This window comes from Hippocampus guttulatus, chromosome 1 (assembly GCF_054856545.1).
Source record: "Hippocampus guttulatus isolate MCC_2025c chromosome 1, RoL_Hgut_1.0, whole genome shotgun sequence".
NCBI lineage: Eukaryota > Metazoa > Chordata > Actinopteri > Syngnathiformes > Syngnathidae > Hippocampus > Hippocampus guttulatus.
The window spans coordinates 27266061-27286798 of NC_141261.1; the positions used below are offsets into that span (position 1 = coordinate 27266061).

At 45.2% G+C, this 20738-nt stretch overlaps 1 protein-coding gene across 16 annotated transcripts in view; it reads right to left on the reverse strand.

The window, feature by feature from the left end:
* The window catches only part of rap1gapa (RAP1 GTPase activating protein a), a 96538-nt gene that overhangs the window by 19069 nt on the left and 56731 nt on the right, over positions 1-20738 (reverse strand). For 10 of the 16 annotated variants that reach the window (XM_086124010.1, XM_086123916.1, XM_086123933.1 and 7 more), the window contains 10 exons: positions 10737-10772; positions 8848-8895; positions 8496-8534; positions 7102-7296; positions 6065-6168; positions 5657-5735; positions 5535-5588; positions 4418-4501; positions 3206-3306; positions 2411-2540 (listed from right to left, as the gene is read on the reverse strand). In XM_086124010.1, the coding sequence (XP_085980136.1) occupies positions 2411-2540; positions 3206-3306; positions 4418-4501; positions 5535-5588; positions 5657-5735; positions 6065-6168; positions 7102-7296; positions 8496-8534; positions 8848-8895; positions 10737-10754 (852 nt within the window). In that variant the 5' untranslated portion in view covers positions 10755-10772. Of the gene's footprint in view, positions 1-2410; positions 2541-3205; positions 3307-4417; positions 4502-5534; positions 5589-5656; positions 5736-6064; positions 6169-7101; positions 7297-8495; positions 8535-8847; positions 8896-10736; positions 10773-12724; positions 12985-20738 lie in introns of those variants that run through there. The other 6 variants (XM_086124018.1, XM_086123907.1, XM_086124002.1 and 3 more) reach the window with 3 other exon arrangements.

The following is a 20738-nucleotide window of genomic DNA, read 5'->3' on the forward strand; positions in this document are numbered from 1 at the left end:
CCAGGGAGTGCTGCTTCCCACTTCTGCTGTTGCACTTAGGCTGTTGAGCCCTTACCGCTTCTGTGATTGTAAAAAGCAACACATTTATGACGTGCGCAAGCATGAGTTGACTGAGGGCTTTAAATTAAAGGTCTGCCACCACAGCACGCACAGAAGGTTTTTTTTTTTAAAGTACCATCTCACATGACCAAGACAAATGGTTCGACGTGAGCAGCGGCACAGGATTTTCAAAATGAAATGTTTTCGGTCTCTGATGTTCAATATAGAAAAATGTCTTAGATAAGATAAGATATCCTTTATTTGTCCCACACTGGGGAAATTTACAGTCTACAGCAGCAAATTTGGGAGGTCGAAAGAAGAAAAACAAAGTGTTTGCAAGCACAAAAATAAATGTAGATAAAGAGAGCTGTACACAGTTCAAAATAAGTGCAATATAGATAGATAGATGGATAGATAGATAGATAGATAGATAGATAGATAGATAGATAGATAGATAGATAGATAGATAGATAGATAGATAGATAGATAGATAGAGCATATATGCAACTGATATAAGGTGACTGTGCTATTTATAATTGTTACTGTTTTTTCACGTATTTTATTTTTTATTTAGCAAAAAAAAAAAAAAAAGCCTCTGGAACACATACTGTATAGCAGGATAAACACATCAAGACACCCGGGCTGTTTGTGCCCCACTTTTGCCCCTTCTGACACAAAGGCGCCAAACGCCAAACAATCTTTTCGTAAGTTTCATAAAATGATCCTGTGGTCTAAGGTCTGTTAAGAGTAGATGTGTCCCAATAATGGCAGCCCGAATCCCGTCTAAGCCATATTAAAGTTGTTCAATTTTCCCAACGAATAAATACTAATCTTCTTCATGTGCATGGTGCTCCGTGTTGAGATTATCAGAGCAGACCACACACAGCGCAACCAAAGCTGATCAAGGCCTGATCTTTAATCTTCATATGTGAGCTCTGTCACAGATTAAAAGATGTTAATAAAAAATAATTGTGTGTGCATTCTGGGCCTAAAACAGAGCACATTCATACAGTAATTCCAATTCTGGTGTCTTTTCAGTGGCTAATGACAAGACAGAAGAAAAGCTTACAATTTCCAAGGAAAAGAAATCCGCATTTAAGCGGCTGCAGGCTCAAGAACATAATTGCCTTTTTCCATTTCCAACATTTCATCTTTGTAGAGCGAGATTTTCTGCATTGATGATGACCATACTAACATCATCGCAATCTGGACATGAGGAGGTAGAGTGTTTCAGGGTTCCCACTCTTCCACTTGCTTTTTATTTATAATAATAATAATAATAATAGATTTTATTTATAAGCGCCTTTCAAGACACCCAAGGACACTTTACAATAACAAAAAACACAAAACAATACGGGTTGAGCAGCGGCAGCCAAAACGCGCCAGCGTTCACTCAACCCGAAAGTCAGAAAGGGACCTTTTAATGACTTTTGAGGACCAATTTAGCATTTTTAAGGACTTTTATTTTGGTTCCAACCAAGCAACCGACGTCACAAATCAAATACGCTTTGATGTACGACAACAAAAAGCTAGCCTAGCCGAGACAACAGCTAAGCTTAGCTGACGCACACACAGCAGAGAGCAGCGGACTATCGACTGCTGAGGCACGCTTCGCTCGAGTGGCGTCGCTACATATTTGTCTGTCACTTGTTGAGATCGATAAATTCGATGAATAGATTTTTCCAGAAAATACCAAACCATCCATTCACTGCCCCAGGATGGCGTCAATCTATTGTTGTTTCGCGGAATGACCCGAAGTGATCACATGATCATCGTCGGAACTAATCGGAGACAGCAGGAAAAGCAGAGCGGGTACCAGGTCCTGCATGTTCCGACAAAACTATGAATTAGAAGGGTGTGGAAAATGACATACACAAATGAAATGAACACCGCAGGTTAATTTCTATGGATTTTTATGGATTTTAGAAGATTTCCCGAAAATTATGGACAATTAAGAACATAATTTTACAACTTATTTTTTTATGTACTTTAAGGACCCGTACGAACCCTGTGTTTGTGTGTCCCATTACCCCAAGATTGAAACCACTTGAAACAAGTACACACTGAGGACAACTGGATTCATCATAATGGTGAGTTTTTAATCACTTTCTTTCAAGAGTTTCTATGTTGGTGAAAATACTGCTTCATCTGAAACCAGTCTGTGCCGGAAAAAAAAGTCCATTGTGATTGAGAGCAGCGCTCCTTGCTTTAAATCACAATGAGAGAACATTGTTGCCCACATTAGATTTTCCTGCAGATGGCCGTGTATTACTTCTTTGAAGACAAACTTTCCCACAGCTGACTCTATAAAAAATGACTGCACAGGGAAACGACACGTCAGCCAATGTGTGTCTGTGTTGTATTACAGTACCTGCTGCGTGTCCCCCTCGGTGTAAGGCAGCTTTGTGGACACGTGGAACATGACCTCTTTATTGCCATAGTTGCAGTAGACGGATTCTGTGCCTGTCTGGCCATGAGTCACGTCCAAGCCACCACGGAATCTAACACACATACACGCACACACACACACACACACATGCACACACGCACACCATTACGCACACGCGCACACACACATTAACCCTGTGATTTGCTCACCATCGAAGAAAGCAGTGGTTCTCGAACGTTTTACACCAAGTACCGTCTAAAAAATACCACGATGACCAACATGAAAACACTACGTTTGTTACTGTATGCCACTGTAACAGTATGCAGTTTGAACATGAACATTGGACTGAAAAAAGACCAACCTACTCAAAGAATGAGGCAATTACAATTATTGCCCATATAAGCTTGAGAAATTGTACCTACCGTAAATACATGTTTAAAAACGAACAGTTCTTGAAGATTAACGGCAAATGCATTGATTTTAAAAGTTAAATAAAACCGAGCTCTACAGTGATTCCGTCAGGTACCACGAGACAGAGCACGCAAGACACAAGCCCGGGGAACGGGTACTACATGTTGATAATAACCGTACAATAATGTCATTATTACCCACTGGGGGTTGAACAAATTTTCAACCGACGCTAAGGCGATGATGGTTGGATTGGTGTCGACTACTCAGTGATGTCACTGCTGTCAATACATGCAACACAATTGCCCTCTTCTATAAACAACTAATTAATACAGTATATATTAATGAGTGGCTTCAAGTCATGATTACCCTTTAAAGTTGTGAAGCTCAATTTTCTCTCCAAGGAACGCCAGGAATTCCACAAAGGCAGGACACTCTTGGCTATTGCCAAATAACTCCTCCTCTGAAGTCTGCGTCATAAAACAGGAAACAAGAGCATACTCAGAGAGCATAAAGGTCTATCTAAAATATTGTGTTCTCTGACCACATAACTAACGCAATGTAATCTGTATTTTCTTCAACAGTGCTCATTACAAATCCAAAGCAGCACAATGGGCCCATCTACAAGGATCTGCTACCGACGTCATTACAGTGGTTTACTAACTGGAATTTCACAGATGAGCTTGGCGTGGCCCTCTTCCACGCCGGCCAGTCGAAAAATGGACTTGACACACATATATATTTGTCGGTGGTAGTATAGTGAAACTCCTCTACAACAAAATCTTGTTTGCAGCAAGAACTTTTTCACAACAGGGGACTTTTCACTGTAGCAGATTTGACCTGAGACGTAAATACAAACACACACAAAAAACGTACAGGTATACTGTATGTGTACTTTTTATTTTTATTCCAATAGTGCATAAGTATGAGCACACACTTGACACTTCATATAGCCAGCATAGAAAGAAAAAAAGCGAACGAAATTGCGAAATTTACGATCAGCATTTATTTTCACTTACATCAACTTCTTGAATAATGTCTTTTATTTTGCTTCCTCCATCTTTCATTTTTATTACCTTTATCCTGTCTTCAAGCGTTATAGCTTTTCTTTTCTTAACTCCTTGGCATGCAAAGGTCCGTTTTGTCGCCATTTTAGCAATGCAAAGTTCGTGCTGCGTCTGAAACAAATACTTCCTGTACTCATGCGCATGTGTAAACCAGTGTGGTGGTTGCTGTTGCTGTTTCCGAACGAAGCAGTAGAGGTCGCTGTGGCATGCTGGGGTTGGATTAGACTTTTGCGGAAGGCTTTTTTTGTTTTCACTGTGGTGAATCTCGTTGCGACGCAGGAGCAGAGAAAACGATTTCGTATAACAGAACAGGGGGACTTTTCGTTGTAGGTGAGCAGAAAAGTGGGAATGGCTTTCATGCATGAAAGTTTTTTCACACTAGAGGGTATTTTCGCCCACGTAGGTTTTGTTGTAGAGGAGTTTCACTGTAAATGCTTTAATTTCCAGTTGACAAATTTAAATGAGCATGGATGGCAGTGAGTGAGTACATTTATATTTAAGATTAACTTTTTACCTGTCCAAACCTTTGATAAATGACCCCAAACTTGAAGTTGTTGCTTATGACGTGTTCATCAAAGGTCACAATAAGTCGTGAGGCCTGTAAAAAGAGCAGCAAGAGATTTGTGGGAAAGGAAAGAGAATAAATATGGAAAAAAGATGGAATCAGATTTGTGCCCCAAAAAATATTTTTTTTGCTCTCAATGGCATCATTTCTAGTTTCTCGATTATACTTTCTTGTTTCTCGTTTGCGCTTCCAGGCTTTCTCACTCCAAGCCTAACAGGTGAGTAGGCTTCTTACGGAATGCGTTCTGATTGGCTGATTAATTTTTCAGTGACAGCCTGGTGACCATTGTCAGAATCAGAAGAATCATCTTTATTGGCCAAGTATGTAGAACACACAAGGAATTTGTCTCCGGTATATATTGTTGGGGTCAGAGCGGCCTCCTCTTCCCCGCGTGTTCGTTGAATTTCGGATGAGGAGAATGTTGGTAATCCAAATAAAGGCTGGAGGCGATTATCGCCTCTAATATATATATATATATATATATATATATATATATATATAGTATCACGGTTAGGTAGTGTTACAACAGCAAATTATGTCAGCTGCTACTGTTAAACTGCTCAGCTGTTAATAATCTGTGGTTTTGATGTACTTTCAAACATGTTATTAGCATAATGTTTGAGCCTCAAAACTTCCTGATAAAACACTCCCAACATCCAGGTATATGACAGATGAAATCTTACTGTGGCATTTTTAGAGTGTCTCATGGTTGGTGGTAACAGTGCAAATGTCACGGAGAGAAAGAGTGCCAGGTTGCTGGCCTTGAGTGAGTGCATATCACACACAGAAAGGTGGAAAAGCAAAAGCGAGTGAGGGGGATACTATGTTGTCAGACTTGATGGCCATGATGTTTACTGGGACGTTGCAGTGGCATGTGCCGCTTTAGAACGCTTCGTTGCCCGTTGTCCAGGTTCTTGAAAATATTTGGTTGGCAGGTGACATCTGAGCATGATTTCAGCTGACACGCCCACAGCGAGATTGGAGAGATTTGAAATGATTTTGCAGCCTCATTTCAGACACTTATTTCTTTTCATTTTACAGGGATTTTAACTGTTCAAAAACTTACCTTTGGATAAAGCACTGGGAAGAAGCGGTCCACGTTGACTTCCTCACAGACAAGCTTGGAATAAACAAGCAGGACATGTCAAATATACTGTTGTGCCTTGTATCCTTAAATCAAAGACTCACCTTGGCCATTTGGACCACATTGGGAAACTCAGTCAGGCAGGAGATGGGGATGACATCGTGGTATGTTTTTTGTTTGGTCCTGGTCAAGTCATAAAATAAGCCTCATATAAATGAAAGGTTATATAACACTTCTCAGAATCTACCAGAAAGGATCCGGTGTGGGACATTATCAAACTTCCCCACCCTTCCCTTCTCGCTTGCTCCCTCATTCCATCCCCACCCACTCACTGGCCTAAATAGTCCATCTGTTGCCCTACTGTGGAAATGACACTGTTGGTACTCGCTCATGCTTTATGACTTTTGTGATAACATTGCTAGGGAGGATGTGTTGATGCACTCACGACTGAACATGTTAGGCAGTTCTTCTGTCCTGATGAGTTAAAGTTCTCTGCAGCGTGTATGTGTTACCTAAGCATTAGTCGGAGATGCTCCTGGTCACCAATAACATCGTACTTTAAAGAGAACACCAGATGTCCCAGGGCGCTGTCTGCTGAATAGTAATTAAAGTGTTCCTGAGGGCACAGTGCAAGGGTACGGCCATTAGTAAATATCATACCCTGAAACAAACACACACACACACACACACACACACACACACACACACACACACACACTGAACAGTATCCAAATCCAGATCAAATTTGTTTATCTGATGCGCTCACAAAAATAGGTGGCGAGGCTTTATGTATTTCAATTTGCATAAGTGCAAAAAAGGCAACTTGAGGCAGTTTGATGCCAGACAATTGCTTATTCAGTTTAATGAGCACAAAGTGAAATTGATTGTTGAGTCCTCCATCAGGGTAATTTTGCTCATTTGTGCAAGGAGTGCAGTTGTTACATTTGAATAGTTTTCGAGTAGTGGTGGCTCACATCATTTTTCCCCATTGAAATTAATTCATCCATTCAAACTTCTCTCCTGAAAATGTACAGTATGTCTGTATAAACATAGTGCATACTGTAGACTCATAATACAATTCATTAGAATTCAATGATTTAAACGCTCTGTGCATCATGATTAATTCATTGCAGCTTCTCGTGGTGTGAGCAACTTGGCCACTGAGCAGCAGTATAATATAATCTCATACAAAGGAGAATTTTGCTCAATTACTGTACATGGCTCACTAATCTGAGGTAATGTAATTTGATTTTCACAGAGGAGCTGCCTACCACCAAAGTGGGATTCTTGATATGGTCGTAACTCCTCACTCTGCTCGTCAGTGTGGCACAAAATAGTCATTTGACATCGAGGATGCAAAACATGCCTGTGAGTAATATTATAATGGTTGTCGACATGTGTGGCTGCACCGTTTGTGTTGAAATATCCATTGCTTAATAACACCACCATATGGACATTATTCATTCGCCTGTCTTTGGTGTTTCCTATTTTGTGTTAGCATTGACCTAGCAGACTGAGTTTACAAACAGATGCAGTGCTAATGACAAACCTTTGCCAGGAAGTGTTTGCGGTAGAGTGTGGCCGTTGTGTTACATTCCAGCTTTGTGCGAGTGTCCGGGGACAAAGTCTGCATCGGCTCCGATGAGTCCGGACTATTACGCAGCTCGTGATTTGTTCCCTCAATCCAGTAACCACCAAACTGTGGCAGAAGGATGAGAGGAAAGGGGCTTTTCCTTCCCAAAACCTGTCACAGGTGGAACATGTTTAAAAAAAAAAAAAAAAAAAGTTAAAGACCTTCTAATATGATAAAACCAATATCTTCCACATTTGATACAACACAGAGAACAGTATCGTTATCAAGCCTGCCAAAATTGAATAAAAAAAAGTTGGAAAGTATATAAAATAAATCTTGAATGGCATGAAAAACACAGAGCCTGGTTTCAGAGGCTGAAAACCATATGGTGCTGTGTTAAATAAACACTTTCTCTCAAGTTTCTCCGTTATGTGGGGATCCACACGCAACAACGGTGCTGACATATTGTATGACCCCTTTGCGGGCTAGTGAAACCTATAAGCAGTTAACTTTCCAAGTGGCTGTGGAGTATTGGATGGATTCAACCAGACTGTGAGCCCACTAGCCATATCTATGAATAGGTTGATACAACACGCCCTTTATAAGCTGAGACTCTAGAAACAGGCGGCCAAAGTTGTCAGTGTATTCCATGTGTATGGAGAGCAAGAAAATGGAAAGAACCATGATATTAGCACATTGTTCTGCATATAGTGACGTACCAGGCCGTGCAATTACGATAAGGGAACTGAGAATAACCTTTCCTAGGTCATTTTTTGTTTTATTTTTTGTTCTATTTTTTCAAATGTTCAGCATTGATAGTACCGGTACATGTTTTAGCATTAATTGTGTGGTTAACCTCACGAAAAAGTGATGACTAATTTTCAGTTTCTATGCATTCCTTTGCCACGAAGGCACGGTGGTTAGCTGTGCTGGCGTATCAAGTATCATATCTGTGTCACTGGCGACGAATAAGATGCTAGTCGCTAGTAGCCTGCCAATTTGCAGTGAAGCCATCCAACTCGCCATCGGCTCTCTAGATGAGCCGCGCATGTCATAACATATTTGGGGTGAGGGTAGGCATAGCTAGATGGCTAACTGCACACTGAAAGAGTAGAAATGAGCCAAGGAAATCTGTAATTGCGACGGATGTCCACAGATGAAATGCCAGCACACGTTATTCATATAGTGGGATAGGGCCGAACACATGCCAAAAATTTGGACAATGGAGAACGTGGAAAATAGTATAACACTTCCTATCTTAAAACACGTGTACTGTAATGTATTTGGAAGGAAAAAAAATTAAAACACCAAAATTACTTTACAGGGTCTTTAAACAAATCCTACGCTAGGATGAAAGTGCTGCACTCTACCTCATGGACACTTGGATAGGGAATGTAGTCCTCCTCGGTCTGAAAAGAGAATTTTGGCTTGTCATCAAATATTCATAATGAAGATAAACAACGATATACATCAATGTAATTATTCATTCACATTTTTTTTTCCTCAATTGTTGTGGGCTGCTGTTCCTGAAAAGTTTGTAAACTTGCGGTTTTCATCATCTTTGCACAGGGGTCACATTAGAACAGAGGATGATGAATTAGAACCGAGTGAAAAATGACGACAGGACTTAATGCACTATGACTATAATACAAAGTACTACGTAAAGGACGAGCTACTTCCTATGGTATGATTAATATCCCGCCGTCTGCATGAGGAGTGTACCTTGAGTGGAGGTGGAAAGGTGCATCTCTGCTCATCCATCCTGTTGCCCTGCAAGATGAAGAAGAATAAGACAGATGGACGACAAGTAATTGATCAAGCTCAATTCAAGCACTAAAGTGACACTGGGAACAAAATGAGAAGGCAATGTTCTCCAAGAATGCACAGCGGACAACAAAGCAAAAAAAAAAAAAGTCATGGAGGGACAGATGGAAGCAAACAGACAGAGAGCAGTTAAGAATGCTAAAGAGTCTATTAGCGTGTGGAGCAAGCGTGATGAGTGAGGCCAGGGGGGGATTAAAAAGATGCAGAGATAAGTGCTGCCTCCACACTGGAGCATCTGTTTGGAAGTAGCAAAGAGAAAAGCAGACAAATAAGGAAGCCCATACACTGCCATCACATTGGGAATGACAACTGTAGAAGAAGTGTAATGCAAATAATAATGCTCAACTTGAACGGTGGCCTTCTTAGATCGCGACATGACGTCTCATACAAGAAATCGATTGCTTCGAGCTAACAGCTTTCAGCATGATGTCGTTACCGAAAAGGAAAAAGGGAGATGAAAGAGGTGCCTGTGTGTTGCCAACTTGTTACAACTGCCATGCTAATTTGCTTCTTAATTTGAACTTGTCCACCCTCTCGGGCCATTTAATGTGAGCTGTGCATCGTGCCATCCTGGTTTAGACTTTCTGTTACCCCCCAAGAAGCAGGCTATCAACCAGCTATTAAATAAGTGCACTTCAAATTGTAGCCAACACGAGTGATGTCATGCATTCATACAGGTCGGAGGAGACTTCGGTGTTGCTCCTCTCATCGACCAACATTTGTATACTAAATGCCAATATAAAAGGAGTTCTTAAAAAACAAGATTGAATGTAGTTATTATTTTAATGATTGACTTTTGTGTGGAGCAGTTATCATGATTTGGTTTTGGTTTCCATTATATTTGGTTTTGTCTCCTCGTGTGCCTTTTTTGTCTTCCTCGTTTTGTTCCTACATCTTCTTGTCATCTGGGTTCCTCGTGTCACGCAATCAGCTCCCTCAACCCTTGTCCAGGTGTTCTTTGTTGTCTCAACAGTTTGCTTGTACAGCATTTAGTTCCCTAGTTTCTGTGAGTCTTTTTTGGATTGTTGTCGCTGTCACGTTTCGTTTTACTGTCATCGTTATTTTGTTTGTTGTTCCTTTTGTTTATTGGCATTTCCGGGACTTTGTTTGTGCTTCTGTCCTGTGTTACTTTGATTTCTTGGGGTTTTCAGGACTTCGTGTTTTGGATTTAGTTTCTCCAGCGTTCCCCTGTAGGTGTTTTTGTGAATATATTTCCTTCAATACACCCTGCTTTTTTTGGGGTCCACTACCATCGCGAAGTAGTGCTCTCGGCGTAAAGTTGAGTTGAGAAAGCTCACCACAGTAGGCGAGAAGTGGTATGGAAAACTAAATATCTCTCTGTCTGTTAAGTGAAACTGATTATTTCTTTTCTTAAAATCTCATTCCATTAAATTGTGTGAATTACACCCCTTTATACAGGGGACCAATTCTCTTCAACATATTCGTTTAGGCCAGACATGAAAGATGACCTCACAAGTAGTTCATTTCATTATTTGATGATGAACTGATTGATGGCGCACACACGCGGAGAACTATGAGCTCCATTTTAAAACTCTTCCTTTGTCATGAGCCAGATTGCCTGATTAAAACAAATGTTGCTTCGAAGCCCGCAGAGACCAGGGGAGAATTTGTGAGGTGAAGCGCTTACTGTGCAGGTACAGTGTTAATAAAGCAATGTCATTTAGCTTGGGAACAAGCACAATTCAAGACGGATTCGAGAGGAGGCCCGCTGACGCCGTGTTAGTTGCTGGGACGATTAACATGTAGCAATGGGCACATCGCCTTACCTGCATCTTTTCAATCATTTCAAATAACTCCGCAGTCTGGAGAGAGGAGAGGACATGTTTTGAGTTGTGCTTGTTAATTTGCTTCTCTGACTGATGCGCTTCCACTGGGTTCAACTCTCTTAGCATGAAGCATCGTTCAACTCCATTCAGGAGACAGAAAACAAAGCGCCACGCACTGCTGCATTGCGCCACGCCTACAAAGATCACTTCTCCACAAATCAACTCTGGTAAGGCAAGAGCATAACCATTTTCTTTGAAATGTGTATTCCAAAAAACACACAATGTCTGCAAAATATGTATTGATCCCTGTGTGACTGATGTGACAGCAGAGAACAGAACAGAGAGAATGGACCGGTAGGGGCAAACGTTGGTTGAAGACCACTGTTGATCAAAAATGAAAAAAAAAAACGGAAGGATTGAACCCATAACCTTTGAGTTGGTAGATGACGATTCTACTCCCTGAGTCATGAGTATGTGTCTGCAATATATGTGGTATTACACCATTTGTGTTAAAATAATGTGCTTAAAGGGATATAAACAGGGATGCATATAAATATTTTGACATAGTTCTCAAATGAGCACCACAGGTTGTTTGGTGCTCCTTTTTTCCCAAACTCATGGATGATAAAAAACTGATGGCCCATCTGGGCAAGGTTTGTCATTTGAATATAACTGAATACAACTTTACATCAGTTTTTTTTCTTGAGTTCTCAGTTTACATGTCCTAATTACAACAACATAATACCAGGGCTACACAATGGCAACTAATTCATGAAAACGACACAATTCCAAGGGCATTCCATTCATACTTAACGCAGTTGAGTCACATGGAAAAATGAATTGTCCACCTTTGACTTGCAGGATGGGACCCTTTGTTCAGCTAGCTTACTGAGCACAGTTCTCGAGGGCAGCACTCCAGAATCCGGTGATGCAAAAATCTTTTTTCGCACCACCGCATAAGCCAGGACATTTTGACGGACTGTCCAAGCTGCAGCGCGCCGACATGGAGATAAGTGTCTTGCCCGTGGCCCTCTGCCACCGCCTGATGGCAGTAGGAGACATTAGCGGGTCACCGGCCTAGTCAAGCTAGCCTCCACAATGGTTGTTCATAGGCTACTATGCAACGCGCCGTGACAAAGTACAAAAATAATATTGTCCATGGATAGTCGTTTTGGTGGCTGACGACTTCAAATCGTGGCTGGCCAGACCTATTCTGAGTGCGCAAAAGCGCGCTGACAGGCTTGAACAGGATTCAATTTGCAGTGCTCATGCGGTGCAGCGCACCCCAAATGTGCACTCCTGGTTGTAACATTGTTTCATGACTGCTAATGATCATCAATGGTGTTTTGCTTTGTTTTTAATACACAACATGTAATTCTCTCAGTTTTAGGGCACCGCTTTTAAACTTTTAAATTCTCCAACCAACAATGCAAGCTGATGACATGAGACCAGAGAGGAAGCTGTCCTACTGCGCAGTGGTACCGTATTTGCTGTTAACCATTCAACTTGCGTTTATCAGAAATGCGAGCCAGAAGCAGCAGGCAGCCTGTGCACGTCTTTGCATGCATTTGATGTCCGGCTACCTGTATATGACAGCACCGCAGTCATTGTAGAGTGAAGGCAGATTAACCCAGCCAGTAAAAGCAGTTGTGTACAGAGCGATTGTGTGCTAGCTTTCAGTGTGAGTACACCTTCAGTCCTCCGCCATGTGCAAACAATAGTCTGCCACAAACCCCGGAGGTAAATAAAAGCTAACTTGAACAATGTTCACCAGAGATTAAAGTTAGAGCGGATAGACCTCATCTGTGTACTGAAGCCTCAAGCCTCCGCTGCTCACTTGCCTTCAAACCTCAATAAAAATAAACACTAACACATCTTCAGCCTGAAATCAGATCAGCATGCACTCAAATGAGTTTGCAATGAGATTCTGTTGCCAAATTCCAACCGCCACCATCCGTGTAGTTAGGCTTGTAAATAAAAAGACTTACATGTCTGGGTTTGTTCCAGTGAGCCCGAGTCACCTTTGCAGAGGACATACTGAGATTCTCCGCCATACTTCCACAAACAACCTATGATGCTTCAAAGATGCTGCGGTGTCATCGATCTTTCTCAGAGACCATGGCCAATCCTGGCTCAATGCATCCGTGATCACCTTTCACATCAGCCAGTTGTGTAGATCCACACTCGAAGCAGTTAGGAGTTGAGCTCAGGCTGTATACACCGATGTCAGTGGTGTCTCATCCAAATTGCTTTTGGCACGGTGAGCCGCACGCACCCCCGAACTTAAGTTGGCACTCCCACCTGCATCTATTCCAGAGGTGGAGCTTATCTCCTCGGAAAACTGTTGAACGTGCTGACGTTCACGTGCTAAGTCTAAAGCCATCAGTTCCTGTTTAAACATTGGAAAAGCTATCTAATCAGTAGAGTAAATACCCCGGCTGAGATATAATGTGTCAATTTTGATTATTTACAGAAAAAGTGAGCTATTTCTTACTTTCTTCCTTTCTTTTGTGCACTGCAAGCGAGCAAGCATCTTTGACATTCAACAATCGTTGTCATAACTCCTGGCACAGCTGTAAGTGATGTCCATTTACAGTATTTCTTCTTGGCTGAAAGAAAAAACCTGATTGCAGGGATGGGCAATATTTGTGTTCTTTTTCTTTTAATGTACAGTATGTTTTTGTATTTGGGAATTTTGCCGAATTTGCTTCTCATTTTCCCCTGTTTTCATCATCCACATAACTCAAAATGGATCACATTTGTGGCTAATGATGTGAAGAAACTAAAGGAAGCCAGTTCAGTGATCCCTGATTATTGGAGTTTCACAATGCATCGAGACAAGCAGAGAGGCTGAGGCAGCATAAGAGGAAGAGCTATTCGAGGAGGAAGAGGAGAGACGGGAGGCAATGCGGGAAGCAGGACTGCAAGGAGTACAGCTCAACCTAAGCAGACCCACCAAAGTCTCAAGACTCAAAAACATGAACAGGAAAGTGCTTTTTTTCATAACACACTGTACATGTTTCACAGAATGACTGTTTTAATACATCAATGTTCTTTTTTGTATTTTACTTTTTTTTAACCAAGAAGCTTACTCCACAGATGAAATGTGCACCTTTAAACAATCATGTAAAAAGCTTGAGCACAAATGAGCCTGAGCGCTTTACAGAACAGTTAACATAAAATAACAAAATACCTTAATATAACACAACACATAACATAAGACCTGGAAAGTCATGCACTTGTAGCAACTATTCCTGCGGACACCTTGTCGTGTTGTTGTGCACAGCAAAACAGACAACCTGCGTGCTCCACCTGCTTCCTGGCAAACTCCTTAAAGATCTGTTTGCAATGTTAGGAACTTCCTTCTTAAATATTAATTGATCACGCCCCTCTGGCGCTGTGCCAGCAGCTTTTAAGACCGCTGTTATCCGACCCTTAATTAAGCGACCAATCCTTGACTCAGAGAGTCTCTGTCACAATAGAACGGTTTCAAATCTCCCGTTAATTGCGAACATTTTGAAAAAGTCATAGTGCAACAACAACAACAAAGGACTTGCTATCACATTGTTGAACAATGTGGAATCGATTGAAACATAATTAAGAGCTTTGAAAACATCCATCCATCCATGATCAGAACCGCTTCTCCTCACAAGGGGTCACGGGTGTGGTAGTTGGAGTCGTTTTTGTGTTGTGTAATGAAATTTGGTAATATCACCGCTTGGGCGATAGATGACGCCATCAGTAGGTGCGCCCATATCAATAATGAATTTTGCACAATTGTGCAGGAACGCTGGTCCGACACCGTTTTCAACCGCACAAACGCAAAAGGAGAGACAGGAGAAAATAGTATGGAATACCACAGATGCGTGTATTCATTGATTTCGAAGTTTGAAAGACACTAAGTGCGCTTTTTTTTTAAACTCGATTTTATGGCATGACTTTTGGACTGGAATGACTACGATTATGAATAACCCTTGACCTCTTTGACGCCACAAATACAATCTCGCCATCAACATCGAGCAAAACGAAATCCTGTCAAACAACTTCAAGCCATGGTGAGTTTGCGTTGAAAATTTCCTTCACCAGCATATTATTGAAACTTGCCAAAACAACCGGAATATTGCTTCCGTTTAAGGATTATGTTCTCTGAACCCAAACACACACACACACACGCACACTCACACACACTCCCCATCAAGTTTGTGTACTGTTCCACGTAGGTAGTTCCATTTTTTTCTGTTTCTCTCTCTTTTGCATCGATGCATCCATCCATCCATCCATTTTCTGTTCCGCTTTATTCTCAAAAGGGTCGTGGGAGGTGCTGGAGCCTATCCCAGCCGTCTTCAAGCAGCAGGCGGGGGACACCCTGAACCGGTTGCCAGCCAATCGCAGGGCACACAGAAACAAACAACCATTCTGTCACGTTCCGTATTTGACAGCAGGGGGCAGGCGTTCTTGCTTGCCGCCTGCACACCTGCCACCCATTAGTTGACGATTGCACCTGCTATATCTAGGCACTCCGACAGTCAACTCACTGCCGGAGTATTCCACGCCGTGCCATTTGCTATCGCCTATTCCTTCTCGGTTAAAACACAGATTTGATAACTATTGACTATTATTGCGTGCTTTGATATTCCTCTCGTGTTTGATTTAATATTTTGCCTAAAGAACTTTCACCTTGCTGTTTTTGTTTCGCAAGCGTTTTCTGTTTCCTCGTTATTATTTCCTGGTCCTCTTTTTGACCAGCGTTTTCTGTTGTCCGTTTAGACGGTGATTTTGTGTTATATTAAATCTCATTTTTTTGTGACAAAATACTTTTCTGTGTCTGCTATTTCGGGGATCCACTTATCTCTAGTAGTTGCGCACGAAGCGATTATTCTGTCGCTTCGGGCCCAACGTGACAGAATACTCCGGCCACCATGGATCCCGCAGACATGGAAAAGATTTTGTCTGCTCTGTCCCGTCAAGAGCAACAGATGAGTCAGCAGGGCCAAGCCATTACGGAACTCCGCGGCGCGGTTTCCACGCTGGCTCATAGGTTCGATCATTTCGAACCCCGTATTGTACGATTAGAGGAATGGAGAGCACCTCCCCCGGTGGTTCATCATACCACCACTGAGGCACCCGTCTCCTTCCCAATAAGTAGGGAACCGTCGCTTCCACACCCCCCACGTTACGGGGGTGAGCACGGTCGGTGTGGGCACTTTCTCCACCAGTGCTCGCTCATCTTCGACCAGCAACCTTCGGTCTATGCTACTGATGACGCGAAGGTTGCATATGTAATGAGCTTATTGACAGGTCAGGCGGCGTCATGGGCTATGGCGATGAGCGACGCAAAGCCGAACCTCCGATCTTCTTTCCCCGGCTTCGTGGCAGCGTTTCGCCGGGTGTTCCACCATCCCATCCGGGGCAGAGAGGCTGAGGGTCGGCTACTCGAACTCCACCAGGGGAGGCGATCCGTAGCGGACTACTCGATTGAGTTCCGGATTTTGGCCGCCCAGAGTGGCTACGAGGACAGGGCGCTGTGTGGATTGTTTCGTCGCGGATTGAACACCCAGCTCAAGGATGAACTAGCGACCCGCGACAATAGTTCCGACCTAGAGGAGTTAATAGATCTCTCCCTACTGTTGGACAACCGCATGAGAGAGAGAAGCCGGGAGCGTGGAGGTGGTTGGTTCCCGTTCCGGCATGCGACGTACCGCGGGGGATCCCGCGAGACGCCTCGGGCAGCTGGGTCCGGAGACCACCCCCGATCCTGGAATGCTGTCACCAGGGAGGAGCCGATGTAGCTGGGTGGCGGAAGTTCCAGATCGGAGGAGAGACGGCGCCGGTTCAACGATCGGGCTTGGTCTGACAGCGGCCCACAAGGACCTCACGCCGCTCCCGGTCCTCCGGAACCTCAGCCAACTACCTTCACCGAGTACTGTGAGTCACGACCCCGCGCAGAGCCTCCCGAGCCTCGGCGAGCCGACTCCCGGCCGGGGCACCCCAAGAGACTGGAACTCGAAGGGGAGATCTATGGGGCGTCCCGGGCGCGGCGGATCAGGGCTCTGATAGACTCAGGGGCTGATGATTGTTTTATCGACACCGACCTCGCCTCAGTGTTAGGCTGTTTTATCGAAGAGTTGGCCGAGAAGAAGCGCGTTCATGATCTCGATGGGCGCCTCCTGGCGGTTGTAACACAAAGAACCGAACCACTAAAGCTCCAAGTATCCGGAAACCATGTCGAACGCAGACGGTTTTATTTAATGCGGTCTCGAGCCGTTCCGGTTATTCTCGGCTTGCCCTGGCTCAAGACTCACAACCCCGTTATTTCCTGGGAGCGCCCGGCAATAGAGATTTGGAGCCCGTACTGTTATGAGCGTTGTTTACGATCAGCCGTAGGGGGATGCGAACGTGCCGGCGACGACTCCCCTGAAATCATCTGCCTTGACGGGGTGCCAAACTGCTATTATGATTTACGACAGGTATTCAGTAAGGATCGCGCTCGCTCTTTGCCCCCGCACCGTCCATACGACTGCGCCATAGACCTGCAAGTGGGCGCTCCGCTGCCGAGTTCACGGCTTTATCAGGTGTCTCAACCGGAACAAGAGGCATTAACTGAGTATATAAACAGCTCGCTCACTGCAGGTCTAATCAGACCATCGCGATCACCGTTAGGTGCGGGATTCTTCTTTGTAGAAAAGAAGGACAAGTCGTTACGACCGTGTGTGGACTATCGTGGGCTCAATGACATCACCATCAAAAATAAGTATCCGCTGCCTTTGTTAGACTCCGCCTTCGCTCCTTTGCAATCGGCCACCATTTTTACAAAATTAGATTTACGTAGTGCTTACCATTTGGTCCGCATCCAGGAAGGAGATGAGTGGAAGACAGCTTTTAAGACCCCACTGGGTCATTTCGAATATTTAGTCATGCCTTTCGGGCTGACTAATGCTCCCGCGGTTTTCCAAAGCCTGATCAACGACGTGTTAAGGGACGTGCTGAATATTTTCTGTTTCGTCTATCTTGATGATATCTTAATTTTCTCCCGGTCGTTGCAGGAGCATAAACAACACGTCAGACTTGTTCTACAGCGGTTATTGGAAAATAGGCTCTTTGTCAAGGCAGAGAAATGTGAGTTTCATGTACCAGCCATCTCTTTTCTGGGGTTTATTATTGAGCGGGGCAAGCTGAGAGCCGACCCCATCAAAACGAAGGCGGTGGTGGACTGGCCGACACCGGCTAGCCGCAAGGAGCTACAGCGTTTTTTGGGGTTTGCTAATTTTTATCGACGGTTCATTCGCAATTACAGCCAAAAGGCACTCCCGTTGACCCGACTAACGTCCATTAAAGTCCCGTTCCAATGGGACTCGGATGCGGACTCGGCTTTCACAAATTTGAAAACAGCATTCACTAATCCCCCCGTGCTGCAACATCCTAACCCTGACCACCCTTTCATTGTAGAAGTGGACGCATCGGATTCGGGAGTGGGGGCGGTCTTGTCCCAGCGTTCCCCGGTCGACCAGAAGTTGCACCCCTGCGCCTTTTTCTCTCGTCGTCTCAGTGTCGCCGAGTCAATCTACGACGTGGGCAATCGAGAACTGCTGGCTGTGGTTGCAGCCTTACAAGAATGGCGACACTGGCTCGAGGGGGCTAAGGAGCCATTCACTGTATACACGGACCACAAGAATTTGGAATATATCCGCTCCGCCAAGAGACTGAACTCCCGTCAGGGCCGATGGGCCCTACTATTAACCCGGTTTAATTTCACCCTCACATTGTGTCCGGGATCCAAGAACACCAAACCTGACGCCCTCTCCCGTCTCCACGACCCCGCGGAAAGGGACCGAACGCCGGAGGCCATTCTCCCGGCTCATTGCATCCTGGCGGCGTTGAGGTGGGAGATTGAGCGGAAGGTACAGGAAGCTCAAGATGGGGTCCAGGTCCCGGCTGACTGTCCCGCGGGGAAGCTGTTTGTGCCCCCACCGCTGCGTTTGGAGGTATTGCAGTGGGGGCACAGGTGGCTTGCCATCCTGGGGTGAACCGGACTGTGCATCTCCTCGCCCAGCGGTTCTGGTGGCCGGAGCTTCGGAAGGATGTGGTGGAATACATCAATGCCTGCTCCTCCTGCGCCTGCGGCAAGGCCTCGCATCGGCCTCCGGCGGGGTTGCTCCAGCCATTACCCATTCCTCCTCGACCTTGGTCCCACATCGCCCTGGACTTTGTTACGGGCCTTCCTCCATCCTGTGGGTGTTCCGTCGTTCTCACTATCGTGGACCGATTCTCAAAAGCTGCCCACTTTATTCCCCTGTCCAAGTTGCCGTCGGCGTTGGAGACCGCCGACCTCCTCATCAAGCACGTTTTCCGTCTCCATGGCATCCCTTTGGACATAGTGTCGGACCGGGGGCCCCAGTTCGTGTCCCGAGTGGGGAAGCGGTTCTGCCGGTCCCGCGGGGCCACGGCCAGTCTGACCTCGGGGTATCACCCACAGTCCAATGGACAAGCGGAGCGCGCCAACCAGGATCTGGGGGCAGCCCTCCGCTGTGTGTGTCTCCACCGTCCCTCTTCCTGGGCCGACCACTTACCTTGGGTGGAGTATGCGCACAACACCCTCGTCTCTTCAGCCACTGGAAGGTCCCCCTTCATGACGGCCTACGGGTATCAACCACCGCTGTTCCCGTCCCAGGAGGGACAAATAGAGGTCCCTTCTGTGCAGTGCCACCTCAAGCGGGCCCATCACGTGTGGAGGGAGGCCAGAGCCGCACTGTCCCGCACGGCGACCCGGAACCGGCAGATTGCGGACCGTCGTCGGCGCCCAGCACCAACCTACGAAGTGGGGCAGGAGGTGTGGCTGACGACGAGGGACCTGCGCCTGGCCGGCACGTCCGCGAAATTGGGGCCCCGATTCACCGGGCCGTTCGTGGTAGAGTCCGTCGTCAGCCCCGTCGCGGTCAAGCTCCGGCTGCCGGCCTCCATGAAGGTTCACCCCGTGTTCCACGTCTCCCTGCTCAAACCGGTGACAACCAGTCCCTTGGCTCCTTCTCCCACTCCGCCCCCTCCTCCGCGGGTCGTCGATGGTGACCCGGTGTACACGGTACGGGCCATCCTGGACTCTCGGCGCAGGGGAAAAGGTTTCCAGTATCTGGTCGACTGGGAGGGCTACGGGCCGGAGGATCGGCAATGGGTCCCCCGCTCCTGGATCCTTGATCCGTCCCTTCTTCGTGACTTCCACGCATCTCACCCATCCAAGCCGGGTGGGCCGCCGGGAGGCGTCCGTTGAGGGGGGGGTACTGTCACGTTCCGTATTTGACAGCAGGGGGCAGGCGTTCTTGCTTGCCGCCTGCACACCTGCCACCCATTAGTTGACGATTGCACCTGCTATATCTAGGCACTCCGACAGTTAACTCACTGCCGGAGTATTCCACGCCGTGCCATTTGCTATCGCCTATTCCTTCTCGGTTAAAACACAGATTTGATAACTATTGACTATTATTGCGTGCTTTGATATTCCTCTCGTGTTTGATTTAATATTTTGCCTAAAGAACTTTCACCTTGCTGTTTTTGTTTCGCAAGCGTTTTCTGTTTCCTCGTTATTATTTCCTGGTCCTCTTTTTGACCAGCGTTTTCTGTTGTCCGTTTAGACGGTGATTTTGTGTTATATTAAATCTCATTTTTTTGTGACAAAATACTTTTCTGTGTCTGCTATTTCGGGGATCCACTTATCTCTAGTAGTTGCGCACGAAGCGATTATTCTGTCGCTTCGGGCCCAACGTGACACATTCGCGCTCACACTCACACCTAGGGACAATTTCAAGTGTTCAATCAGCTTGCCATGCATGTTTTTGGAATGTGGGAGGAAACCGGAGTACCCAGAGAAAACCCACGCAGGCCCACTCCACACAGGGAGGGCAGAGCTGGAATTGAACCCAGTACCTCTGCACTGTGAGGTCGACGCGCTAACCACTGGACCACCGGGCCGCCCTTGCATCTATCCTTGTAGTCTATTTTCTGTCTCCTAGT